Source organism: Nicotiana sylvestris, chromosome 4 (genome assembly GCF_000393655.2).
Source record: "Nicotiana sylvestris chromosome 4, ASM39365v2, whole genome shotgun sequence".
Lineage (NCBI taxonomy): Eukaryota > Viridiplantae > Streptophyta > Magnoliopsida > Solanales > Solanaceae > Nicotiana > Nicotiana sylvestris.
Window position 1 is genome coordinate 35,411,543 of NC_091060.1, and position 13,325 is coordinate 35,424,867.

The 13,325-nt window shown below is 33.9% G+C and overlaps 1 protein-coding gene across 1 annotated transcript; it reads left to right on the forward strand.

Moving 5' to 3' along the window:
* The first annotated feature begins 3,194 nt into the window (after positions 1–3,194).
* On the forward strand, positions 3,195–11,895 carry LOC104238509 (mitogen-activated protein kinase 9-like). Its single transcript, XM_009792881.2, has 12 exons — positions 3,195–3,339; positions 3,918–3,977; positions 5,014–5,422; positions 5,520–5,647; positions 5,926–5,985; positions 7,775–7,924; positions 8,021–8,176; positions 8,267–8,404; positions 8,498–8,571; positions 10,270–10,368; positions 10,458–10,773; positions 11,582–11,895. Exons 2-12 carry the CDS (start codon positions 3,975–3,977, stop codon positions 11,651–11,653), a joined length of 1,605 nt encoding a protein of 534 aa, XP_009791183.1. The 5' UTR covers positions 3,195–3,339; positions 3,918–3,974; the 3' UTR covers positions 11,654–11,895.
* The last annotated feature ends 1,430 nt before the right edge of the window (positions 11,896–13,325 follow it).

Genomic DNA, 13,325 nt, shown 5'->3' on the forward strand with positions numbered 1-13,325 from the left:
AACAACATCAAATCAATCAAAACACATCAGATTCAAGCCTAAGTTTCCAAAATCTTCCGAATTCCACTTTTGATCAAAACCCCAACCAAACCACGTCCGAAAGACCTAAAATTTTGCACACACGTCTCAAATGACACAACGAAACTATTGCAACTCTCGGAATTCCTTTCCGACCCCTATATAAAAATCTCTCCTACCAACTGAAAATCGCCAAAATATCAACTTCGCCAATTCAAGCCTAAATCTACTCCGAACCTCCAAAACTCATTCCGATCGCGCTCCTAAGTCTTAAATCACCTCCCGAAGCTATCCGAACCATCAGAACTCACATCCGAGCCCTCTAACACATAAGTCAACATCCGGTTGACTTTTCCAACTTAAGCTTCCTCAAAAGAGACTAAGTGTCTCAAACATTACCAAAATCATTCCGGATTCGATCCGACCAACCCGAGACCACATAACACGGATAAACAAAGCATAAAGAAGCAGAAATGGAAAAAACGGAGCGGTAACTCATGAGAAAATGGCAGGGTCGTCACACTTTTAGATTCATTAAGCCTTTAAACTTTTAAATTTCGACAAAAAGTGATAACTCGAGCTAGGGACCTCCGAATTCGATTCCGGGCATACGCCCTAGTCCCAAATCATGATACGGACCCACCGGGACCATTAACACACAGATTTGGGTCCGTTTGCTCAAAACGTTGACCGAAGTCAACTCATGAATTTTAAAGGAAAATTTCATATTTTATCAGTTTTTAACATAAAAGCTTTCCGAGAAAACACCAGGACTGTGAATGCAAATTGAGGAAGGCTAAAATGAGGTATTTGAGGTTTCGAAATACGAATTAGGGTTTAAAATTCTAGATGACCTATCGGGTCATCACAAACATAAACTTGTTCTTCGAATTTCAATAATTCAACACACGATTCAATGTCCAAATCAACTCTAAATAAGCTTAAATTTGAAATATAACTTTTAAATACCATAAAAAAACGAACCCCAATAATCAAATTATCACAACAACAATAAATATAATAAACTTATTTTGGAACTATGAAGAAGAAGAAGAAATCTTAAGCATAACCTACAATGATATTTTGCAAACTAAGAAGGAGAAGAAAGAGAAACCCTAAGCATGCATTGATGTGTTGCAAATTAAGAAGAAGAGAAAAGAGTATGTATATGAAGTTACCAAAAAGTTAAATATCAGTTAATTTTTTTTTAAAAGTTGATACAAGGTAAATGAGGGTGACCAAATAGGGTGACTTATGAAACTTTTAATCTAAAAATGAAGAACCCTACCAAATGGTTATAAGGAAAAATATGTTGTTATTGATGTGTAATTAATGTGATTGACTAAATATTTTTTAAGTGCATAAAACTTAAATTATTAAGCAAGTTGGATCCTGTGGTTTGAAGAGCAAATGATTAATCATCATAACAACTTGCATATCACAGTAATGGCTGCGGATGATCTGCCTATTCTATAGGTTATTAATATTAAAAGTATTTGACGCGTTATTCTTAAGAATTTATCAGACTTTCCTCTATCCTTCCTTCCTTATATTATTCTGATTCTGAAACTGAAACTGAAGGAGCTTAAGCTTAGGTCAGTTAACTTGCTTAAACTGAAGGACACAGACAAGTTGTCAGGAAAAAAAGAGGGAAGATAAGATAAGGCTCGCAATTTAAGGTGTCGGACGTTCCACTGTTTACGCATTCAATTTACAACTCTTGTCCTGTAGTTTAAGCTCTGCATCGGATCCTACTCTTTCATTATTCATCAATTCTCCATTTCTATTTATTTTATTCGATTTTTTTTTTATAAATAAAAATATAGGTGCACCCGGATCGTTTGGTTTGTAATAAATTATAACTACTAAATTTAAATTGTCGAAATTTTAATATGTAAAAATAAAATTAATTAATAGATCTAATTTTATTATTTTTTTAATAACCGTGGTGTTCGTACCTTGACTAATTCCTCGGCATACCTGTCGCGTCCCACCATTAACAGATACAAGATAACTTTATCCACCAAGACTTAAACAGATGAAAAGAAATAACCTACTCCATCCGGTCCACAATGAGTGATTTTTTCGCCTTTTTTTTGTGGTCCAAAATAAGCGATTTTTCTAGATTTTAAGAATGAATTAATTATTTTTTTTCTACATTGCCTTTAGAGTAAATAGTGTTGAAGTATGTGTTAGGAGTGTTTATGTGAAGAGATAGAAAGGTTATTATGGTCAATTTTATTGCTAATTAATGTTAAAAGGTGAATTTTTTAATCTGCGTGAAAATAACCAAAAAATCACTTATTGTGAATCGGAGGGATTAGTATTTTTTGCTTTTGCTGGAATTTGAACGTAAGAGCTTATGATTCTCACCTATTTTATTGACTAAAAATAAGACACACGATCTATAATATAAAATGGGCATTTTTTTCTTCATAAATTAGGATAATTCTACATTTTAATTTTAACCTGACTCTCTTGAAAAACTTTAACATAAGAGTTTTCGAAAAGAGCGTCTTTGTCATTTTAGTGTTTTATCTCGAAATTAATAATTCCAAAATATTATCTCACATTGAACATCTTATAAAAACAATACCTCAATTAAGGATCATTTGGTTACGGGACAAGAATTATGGGGTAAAATATGAGATTATACTTATCTAGTATTTAGTTATGGGTATTAACTAATGGTAGAAACTTTTTTATACAAAACTGGTGGATTAGCTTATCCCATATAGAATGTAAAATAGCTAATCCATGAAATATTCTCAGGATAACTTTGTCTATCCCACAATTGAATCAAACGACCTCTTATCGTATAAATAATTCTAAAATTAATACGTATTTTATTACGGAAGTTATATCCTTTATCCGTTCAACCAAAACATCACTACGTATTTATATGCTGGATTGGATGGCGAACGATGTATGTACGCCCATTTCGTTGTTTATTTCTCCCTATGTTTTTCTTATTTATTTAAATCTAAACATCTCTGTCCCCACTCTAAAGCCCATTTCTTTATTTATTTTCTTTAAAAAAAACAGCTAGTGGGAAAGATTTTTGATAAAGACAGCTGACATATTCAATCTTGGCTTTTTCTTCAACTTTTATTTTTATTATATTTAATCAACTTGCCATAAATATAAAGCGTTTTCAACTGGGGTTGGTTTTACCTGTTCATTTCTGGAGACTTTGTACCTTTTCCTGGAATTATAAGTAATACATATATAATAATTGTCAATCCCTTAAAGCTTGGAACTTGGAAAAGGAGTATCAAATTAATAAGCTGTTTTCCCTCTCTTTAGAGACCCATTATTGAGGTGAATTCTTTCATTCAAGATCTAATCTTTTGTTTGTTTTTGCTTGTTAATTTTGTTGTGTTTTTATATATAGTTTTTTACATTAGAATTACTTGTTCATTTTTTATGCAGTTGGATGATTTATAGAGGTATTCTTTGATTCATGATTCTAGTTTTATTTTCTTGTTGACTATACTCTGAATATTTGGAATGTGGTTGAATAGAATATGAATGTTTATGGTTGGCGTTTTTGCTCATTAAAAAGATTAATTAGCTGATATTTAGAGATATCTGTTGTATTAGTACTTAGCCGAGTTTCTATCGGAAACAGTCTCTCTGCCCTTCCAGGATAGGGCTAAGGCGGGGTAATGCGGCGTATATCCTACCCTCCCCAAACTTCACTTGTGGGATTACACTTTGTTGTTGTTGTTACTGGGATTACACTTTGTTGTTGTTGTTACTGGGATTACACTTTGTTGTTGTTGTCGTTGTTGTTGTTGTTGTTGTTGTTGTTGTACTCAGGGTTTTTAATCAGTGAGTAATTAGCAACTGGAGTACTTAATTGTTATTTAGTTCTAATTTCATTTGATGCATTGCAGGTCTTGAAAGTGGTTTAAACAGCATCCATCTTCTTTACAAGTCTAAGTACCAAAAAAATGGTAAATTTTCTTATTCTTCTTCGTCATCATTTAATTTATCTTTCTTTTTCATAGTTGGTTGGGGGGTGGGGGTGGTAAAGCGAGCAATTCCCCTGAGGGCGTTCAAGATTTAATATATTTGTGTAAAAAGTAATATTTGACATATATATGCATAGTATAGTATTCCGGCGAAGGGTGTTCGACTGACCACCCTAGAGAACCTTGGGGGGTTGAAGCGAGTAATTCCCCTAAGAGTGTTTAAGAATTAATATATTTGTGTAAAAAGTAATATTTAACCTATATATACTTAGGATCCATGTCATATCCTTAACTTCTATCTGTTTCATGTACTTTTTGTGACACAGTGTTAAGAATGTTCAGTAAAATTATATTTGTTGCACTGGAATATGTTGTTTAATGTGCGGGATAGAGCTTGGCATTTAGACCATAGTTGCAAGAGGAAAAGAGAAGATTTCACTCCAGATTTATATTTTAAAGTTATTCAAAAAATGTGGGATATTGATATCCTTCTGCATCTTTTATGGACCTTGCCAGTTTGTCTAAAGAGGAATTCTAATCTAAGTTACTCACCTGTGTCGACACAACAATGGGTGTGGGTGTAGGATCCGTACCGGAACTGGTCAACTGATTTATGGTACTTTGACCAAAATTGATGGAGAAATTCCGGAGATATAAAATGATTTCTCAAATCAAAACAAAAGCTGCAGTGAAAGTGAAGTAGATGGAACAGCTTGTATATAGAAATTTTTTTGTCAATCCTTTTTCTTTTATCTCCTTCTCGGATTCTCCTCTTAATCAATATTTTCTTCTTCTCCGAATATCTTGTAAGTTTTTCCCCTAATGCCCCATAACTTTGACATATTTTTATAACTCTATTTTTAGATATTTGAATAATTTTTAGCCGAATCCCTGCACCCGTACCTCGAATCTTAAAATTTAAGCCATGAAGGATCCGACTTCTACATCTGCACCCGTATTGGATACTCGACCCGAGTCCGAGCAACATAGATTCTAATAGTATCTCATAAATCTGCAGGTGATGGATTTCAAAGAATTCTTCACTGAATATGGTGAAGCCCATCAATATGAAATCCAAGAGGTTGTTGGAAAGGGAAGCTATGGCGTTGTTGCAGCAGCAATTGATACTCATACCGGAGAAAAGGTAGCAATAAAGAAGATTAATGATGTTTTTGAGCATGCTTCGGAAGCCACCCGCATCCTTAGAGAAATAAAGCTACTTCGGTTGCTTCGGCATCCAGATATTGTAGAAATAAAGCATATATTGTTGCCTCCATGTCCGAGGGAATTCAAGGATATATATGTTGTCTTTGAGTTGATGGAATGTGACCTTCAACATGTAATTAAAGCAAATGACAGTCTCACTCCTGAACATTATCAATTCTTTATGTATCAGCTTCTTCGAGGTTTAAAGTATATGCATACAGGTTGCGATTTTCTCTTTCTGTTTTCTGGTAAATTGAAGACCTTTTCTGTTTTTACATACATTATGATGACTCATTCTCACATTTGTTGATTTAACAGCAAACGTGTTCCATCGAGATTTGAAGCCAAAGAACATTCTAGCAAATGCAGATTGCAAGCTGAAAATTTGTGATTTTGGGCTTGCTCGGGTATCACTTGGCGATACCCCATCTGCTGTTTTCTGGACTGTATGCTTCATCTCTCTACTTCTAAATTTTTCTTGGTCTATCTTTATTACAAATAGCCACTAAAAATATCTCAAGGCTGTCAGTGAACGTGAAGTGTTACGTTAGTATACCTGCGATTGATGCCTGATTCTTTGTGCTTTCAAAGATGAAATGGTCTTCTCTCTTCTATTCAGTACTTCACTATAGTATGGAAAATTATATACTAACATAATTCTTTAAGTTGTTAATTTGTTACCCCTGTAATTCCAAGTAAAATGCTTCATGCTTTTTCTCTAAAGGACTACGTGGCAACTCGTTGGTATCGTGCTCCAGAACTTTGTGGTTCCTTTTTCTCCAAAGTAAGTATGATTTTATACAGGTAAATATGCATGTTTGTATACATTTAGTTCTCACTCTGTTCTCATCTATTGCTTGTAATGTTCAGGTGCGTGCTCTCATGTTAAAATTGGAAACTTGAATTTCATATTGTGAAACTTCTTTAGTTAGCATGGGATTTTACTTTTCAATATTCGTTCATCTAATGAATTAGTGTCATTGTTCTTTAGCTTCCTCATTTCTTGTTTGCAATCTTCATTTTTAAGTGTGTGCTCTATATCAAGTCAGTTTGAGAGTGAGTGATCAGCTAATATTTGAAATTGATGCATCAAGATGTCATACCATTGTAGAAATCCTTTTCAACTGCTTAGGGAAAATTACTTTTATCCCATGCTTCCTCTTGCTCTATTTTCTGATGTTATACTTGATTTTATGTTCTCTAAGCAAAAAAGATGTTACCTAAAAATCTTGTGATATAGCAATTGCTTGTTGCAGAGAAATGTCTATCGTTAAGCTTCATAAAAAAAAAGAAATGTCTATCGTTAAGGAATAAGTATACATCTAATCTCCCTGTCCTTTACCATAGCGTGGGCCACTTTTGATTTGTAACTGCTGTTGAGAAACTGCTCACCACTTGATGTTTATAAAGATACTCTGTCTTCCCTTGACAAAGAACTCAAGAACGGTATTTTGGATGCTGTCTCAACAATTTGATCTCGAGTACTAGCGTCATCCTCTTCAATTCCAAAATGATATATATTTTATAGCTCATAACAGTAGATGTACGGCTGTAACTCCCTGATTATGAAGAAAGATATCCTCTCTCGTTTCTTTTTTCATTCACCTCAGAATAGCAAGTAGGTAGTTCTATTCTGTTCATTTTTATCTTTTCTGTAAACTGATGGGGGATGCAAGACCAGAGGTGGAGCCAGGGTTTTAACTTTATGGGTTTTGGATTTTAGAACGATGACTTCAAGTGCTAATAACTGGGTTCTAAATTGAATATTTGTACATAGTTGGCAGTGAAGTTCCCTGTTTCTACTTGTTGTTTTTGCTCATTTAAGGACATAGTAGTCCGATGGAAAATATCACATCATTGAAAGAAATAACAATCATACAGTAACACTATTAATTTAAGTGTGTCAAAATTTTGGGATCTCCCTAAACAGAAATTTTGTCAATGTAGGGAGAGGGGAAATAGGAAGCTAGGCTCATTGGAAAGTTTGACCTTGGGAGATTGGAGTAAAAATATCCTCTCTTATATGCTTTTCTGTGTTTTTGAGAAGTTTGTCCTTACGGGCAAAGGGAGAAGATTAGTTTTATGAAAACTGTACTAGTGAGATGGCACACTTGACACGATTTAATGAATGCCCGATATTTGAGCAGAATAATCTGTGCACGAGAGTGAGAGAGGGTGTGTGTGTGTTGGTTTATTTTTTTTTGTTTGGGTGGTGGTTGGGTTGGTGGTGGTGGTGGTGGTGGGGGGGGGGGTTGGAGCTTGCTACTGTGCATATTCCATGAACCTTCAAGGACTTTTTCTCCTAATCTTGGATGAGTTTTCAACAGTTTTCAGTTTCTATGGTATCCTTGTCATAAGTGGAAAAAAGAGAAGTGCAAGAATGTTAGATAAACTTCTGCTTAATAAAGTTAGACTGTGCCAATGAGCATTAGGTTTGGTACTCTAATCTGAACTTAGCATATGCCTAAGGAGATGGTGTGTACGCCATCAGTGTTTCTCACTTGTGGTAACTTTATTATGCAAATGATCTTCAGAAATTTGTACAAATTCTAAAACAAAAGGCTTAATTGCAGTACACCCCAGCAGTTGATATCTGGAGTCTAGGATGTATATTTGCAGAAATGCTTACAGGAAAACCATTATTTCCGGGAAAGAATGCGGTTCACCAATTGGATGTCATAACTGATTTGCTTGGTTCGCCGTCGACTGAGGCCATTTCAAGGGTTTGTTCTTTCTATCCATCTGTTACAATTGATAAACATATTATCTAGTAACAAATCTTGAATATATCTTGTTTCCAATTTTCCTGATATCTGCAGATTAAAAATGAAAAGGCAAGGAGATATTTAAGCAGCATGAAGAGGAAGGCACCTATTTCTCTGTCAGAGAAATTCCCGCACATTGATCCACTAGCTCTAAGGTTACTTGAGCGTTTGATTGCATTCGATCCCAAAGATCGCCCTTCTGCTGAAGAGGTAGGATGTAACAGTGTCATTAGGCATTTGTTTTTAGTTTGTAATATAACTTATCTTGTACTAATACTAGCAATTCATTAATCCCCTCAGGCGCTAGCACATCCATATTTCCGTGGTTTGGCAAACAAGGAACAGGAACCATCATCGCAGACTATTTCAAAATTTGAATTCGACTTTGATCGAAGAAAACTTGGAAAAGAGGATATTAGAGAGCTCATCTATCGGGAGGTATGTGCATTAACAACCAATCTCATCCTCTCTTGACCTTCATTTTGCACTTTGTTCTACTACTTACAGTGTGCATTGTTCTCAACTGCGCAGATTCTGGAATATCACCCTCAGATGCTGAAGGAGTATCTTCATGGCAATGATCACACTCACTTTATGTATCCAAGGTACTGCAAACTTTTTTCTCTAAGTAGTATATACAATTTCTAGCAAGCTATGGCTCAAACACCATTTTCTCTGATGATCTAACTCATTTCACCATAGTCTTGGTGAAATATGTCCTCCCCCCCCCCCCCCCAAAAAAAAAAAAAAAAAAAAAACACCTATATGCTATCATACATTAACGAGAAATTCATGATCCGTGTATTGTACTTCCAATAAATACTTAGTTGAACCTTTTAGGATGAGGACTGGCAGCCCTATAGTAGTCGAAGTCATAGACCTCTGTCAATGATTCTACTTTCATATCCTTCAGTCTACATCATTGCGTACTAATGTTCTCATACAAAATTTATTCTTCATTTACAAACTTAACATATTTTTCTTACATTGGCACTTCATTTCCATCTGATGCTTGACGCATATAATCTAATATATCTGTAATGGATACTTCATGGTGATACGAAAGGAGAAATCTGCTGCTAATGAGAGTTACAAGTGTTTCTAGTTTCTGATATCATTCAACACACGTGTTGACTTTTTATTTTGATCGGTAGACGTAATGGACTTATAGAATAATTGTGGCTTGTGATAGAAAAATATTCAGTGTGTTGAATGAATGGATAATAATGTCATTGGAGTAAAATGAAGTTATTAGAATACTGCTTGCACATAATTAAAAGTACTGGATACTGATGGAGTTATCACTTACGCAAATTGCGGTTAAGATGTGATCTATTCCCCTTACATATCCAATGAATTTCCATGTCTGCATGTGATATAGGCCATAGGCCGTGGATTCATGCTTGAAACTGTGTATTTTTTTCATTTTTTAATATTGGTAGTTTCAGCTACCATAGTATCTGCCATCTACTGCTATATCTACAAATTGATTGTGCATTTTGAAGCTTCACAAAACACGAAGTTTGGGAATGAATCCCAAATTCGTTCACTCCTTGGATCCAAAGCATATAAATAATACATATCTTTTCCTATTAGGGGTGCATATTAGATTAGCACCCTTTTCTATTATCAACGTCATTTAATCATATCTGCATACCTTGTATGCATGTAAAAACTGTCACTTAAGTTGTTGTACCTTTACTCGAGTATAGTCTGAAACAGTTAGGACGACAATATACCGTGTAAGACTATTGCTTACCATTTTACGGTAATTTCTCCTAAAGATTTATACCAGTAAATATGATGATTCTATCTTAGTCGTGATCTAATATGGTGATTATACCTTAGTCAAAGATGACTGGTCATTTGGCAAGACCAATCAATTTGATAAGGAAATTGCTTTACTTTTGGAGGTAACAATAATGTTTGTCCGCTGACATTTGTAAAGCTGCTACATTTTTTTGGGGATTGGTATCATGATCTGACTTTTAATACTTAAACGGAGTGATGGACAAATCACGTAATTTGTTCATGCATCACTTAGTCTAGGGGAAAGGGTTAATCAAGTCTAACAAAGATAGTGAAGTGAATCGTTGATTTTACCTTCAGAATCATGGGACCTAAATCCTTCTCGAAAACAGGAATCACGGGACTTAAATATCTGAGGTTTCCTGTGCTTTCTCCTTTTGCTTGAAAGGCTTCTAACAATTCGCCTACTTTTGCTTCTGAAGTCCTCCCTGTTTCTGGTGAGTGCACTGCATTTCATATTGAATTATTAGCTAATTGAAAAACTACATTTTTAGTGGGGTTGATTGCTTCAAACAACAATTTGACCATCTCGAGGGACACAGTGGTAGAGGTGGAAGTATTCTCTTTCCAAGACGATATGCCTCCTTGCCCAGGTGAAATATCCTTGATGTTCTCTTCTGTTTTATATAGTAAATAGTTTAATGAATTTGTCTTACCTGAATAGCCTCATAATTATCTGCAGAGAACGAGTTTGTGCTTCGATAGATGAGGAAACCGATAAGAATGGTGATTTTGAAAGGCAAGTTGTAGCTGCTGTGGCTCATAGATGCCTTCCAAGCCCCCCGAGCTCCCCTAGGGTCAAGAAATTGGATGCTGCTAATACATTCGAAGGTCAAACTGAGACTAGCCATTGTGCACCAATGAAATTGGACACTGCTAATACAGTCGAAGGTCATAGGGAGACTGGCCATTGTACACCAAAGACTACCGAACGTTGCATGCTTAGAAGTTCTAGTATTAGTTTTTCCAAATGTGTTGGGGCCATATGGGATTGCGAGGTAAGTGTTTTCTGCTCTGTAGACTATAAAATTTCACAAATAATAATATCAATATCCGTTCAACTATGCCTCAATCTGAATTAAAAATTGGACTTCTAAGCCTGTATTGTAAATATGCAGTTACGAATAACTCAGCCAAAGTATAGGAATTAGACCTAACACGCTTCCAAATAGAAAAAAACTTTTAGCATTTTTCTTTGTTTGAACAAAAGAAAAATGCGAGCTCTTCATACCTGAACTTGAAAATTGATATTTGAAATGCTCCTATTTATTTTTTAACTTGTTAAATATCCTACTTGTCCCCTCTTTGTTCCCCTCTTCTCCTCCTTATGGGGCAGGATGAAGACTAGGCAGATGTATTAACATCTTGTGTACATTTTTTTTTCTTTGATAGTACTCCATCCTGTCCCAAGAAACAAATATTTGACGCTTTAAACAAAACGAGAAGCATGTATTACTTTTTTTGGTTCCAAATTCACACTTACTATTCTAATTAGTGTAGATTTAACTAAGTGAGGTGCTTAAGAGATAAATGATAGTTTAAGATAAGATCCAAAGAAGTCTATACCTGCAGATGAAAGAAGAGCTTCTACATAAGCATTTCTAAATATTCTTATGATTAAAGTTATTAAATGTCTTTCTTATTGTATATGCAAAAGCCTTAGAAGACAGATAATATGGACTGGAGGTAGTATTTTTCAGTCGTGTTTTGCTCATAAATTGCAAATATAGGAGAATAAAAGGTGCGCATGATAATAGGACACTGTAGAATTTGCTGCTTTTACCGTAATACCTGCATTTCCCTCAGGATACAACCTGCAAGCCATATCAAAATGGGATTAGTAGATCATCGAACAAGCCAGCAGCTTTGTATGCTTGAATATTTTAATTCTGGATGGACAAGTTTTTGCTATATTTTCTGGTAAGTGACACTGATTGTAATGCAATTGCGTATGTACTCCTTTAGAATCATGGTTGGTTGTAATGTGAACGGTAAACAGTTTAGCTATAACATGGTTACTACATAATTTGTTCGATCCCATTTGTTTTCTTTTCTGTAAGAACCTTTTCTTGTATTTTAATGCTGTGGTTCAGATGCAATGAGCATAACTAGTTGAGCTACTTTTATGATGTATGCTCACTTTTTCCCCCTTCTTTCTTCAGTTGAATGTTAACTTGTTCAGTATCATCTGTTTCTGAATTGAACTTCTCAGTCTTACAGAAACAGAAATTGGCTCTTTTGTCTAGTTCAAGCACTTAGTATCTAGCAATGTTCAATTAAAAGCTAACAGAAAAAAGGAGATGTTGGTCTTCAACTTCTGGTACCCTTTTCTGGGTTGGAAAGTTCCCTTGATATTACTGATAGAATAATATATTACTTTTACTGTCATAATTTAGGTTTTTACTTTTGTAAATGTGGTTACCTAATTGTACAACAAGTTCTATTTCTATCTATATCTATATCTATATTTATACTCTATACTATATTAAAAGCACCAAGACCCTTAGCGAAATGTCGTCTGCCTTTTTTACCCTTAAAAAATAGAGTTTACCCTGGTAAAATAGTCTTTTTGATTATTTTCCTAATATTTAGGAATAGTCATTTAATTAATTTCCTACTATTTAGGAATAGTTATTTAATTAATTCATACTTTTTAGGGATAGTCATTTTATTATTCTCTTTCTATTTGTAATATTTATTTTTTCAATTCCTTTCAACTCTAAAATTTCAGGCGCTTTCAATTTACACTAATAAAGTTTCCTTCACTTTCTACTCACTTTATACGTAGGAGTATATGTATGAAAGTTACGTTCAGTTTTAGGATTAGGAGGTTTTCAGTACTACTTTATTAGTATATGTAGGTGCTAAATTGGTTTTTAGTTAGTTTTGCATCTATATGTATAACGATACTATTGTAAAAAATTTCTATTATTATGTTAATTCCAACAGGATATAAATTAAAGGATTTTTTCATAATTGTAATCAAATTATAAATGATGGACATTTTGGGTTAGAGCAAAATCTCATGTGCTTTCTTAGGATCTCATAGAAAGAATCCTCGACATTAACGGAAAAGAAGTCCTAGACATTAGGTATAACATTTCTTCAAAATAATAATAATTTAAAACATACTAAAACAAAAGATGAGCTAATAGTAAGAAATTGAATAAATTTTTTATTTTCTTCAACATTGAAAACAAATAATAAAGTGTTTGAACGAACTAATTAGCATACGAATCCAATTAAATTGTTTTCGAATTTTAAAATATGTTATATTAGTAAAATTATTTTTCACGAAACTCTTAGTATATATATATAAAAAATTCTAGATTTTCAAAAGGAAGAAACAAGATATGTATTTTTATATTTAACATGAAAGATATTATAGTTACATTACATAGTTCAAATAAGATAAGAAATTTATATTAGGTAAAATTTAATTGATTTTAAAGTTCTAAATATTAGGAGTCCTACATTGTTCGGGTTTAGGAAATATATTTAATAAGGAAAAATTTATTTAATTTTCAAGTCCTAAATATTAAAAAATAAT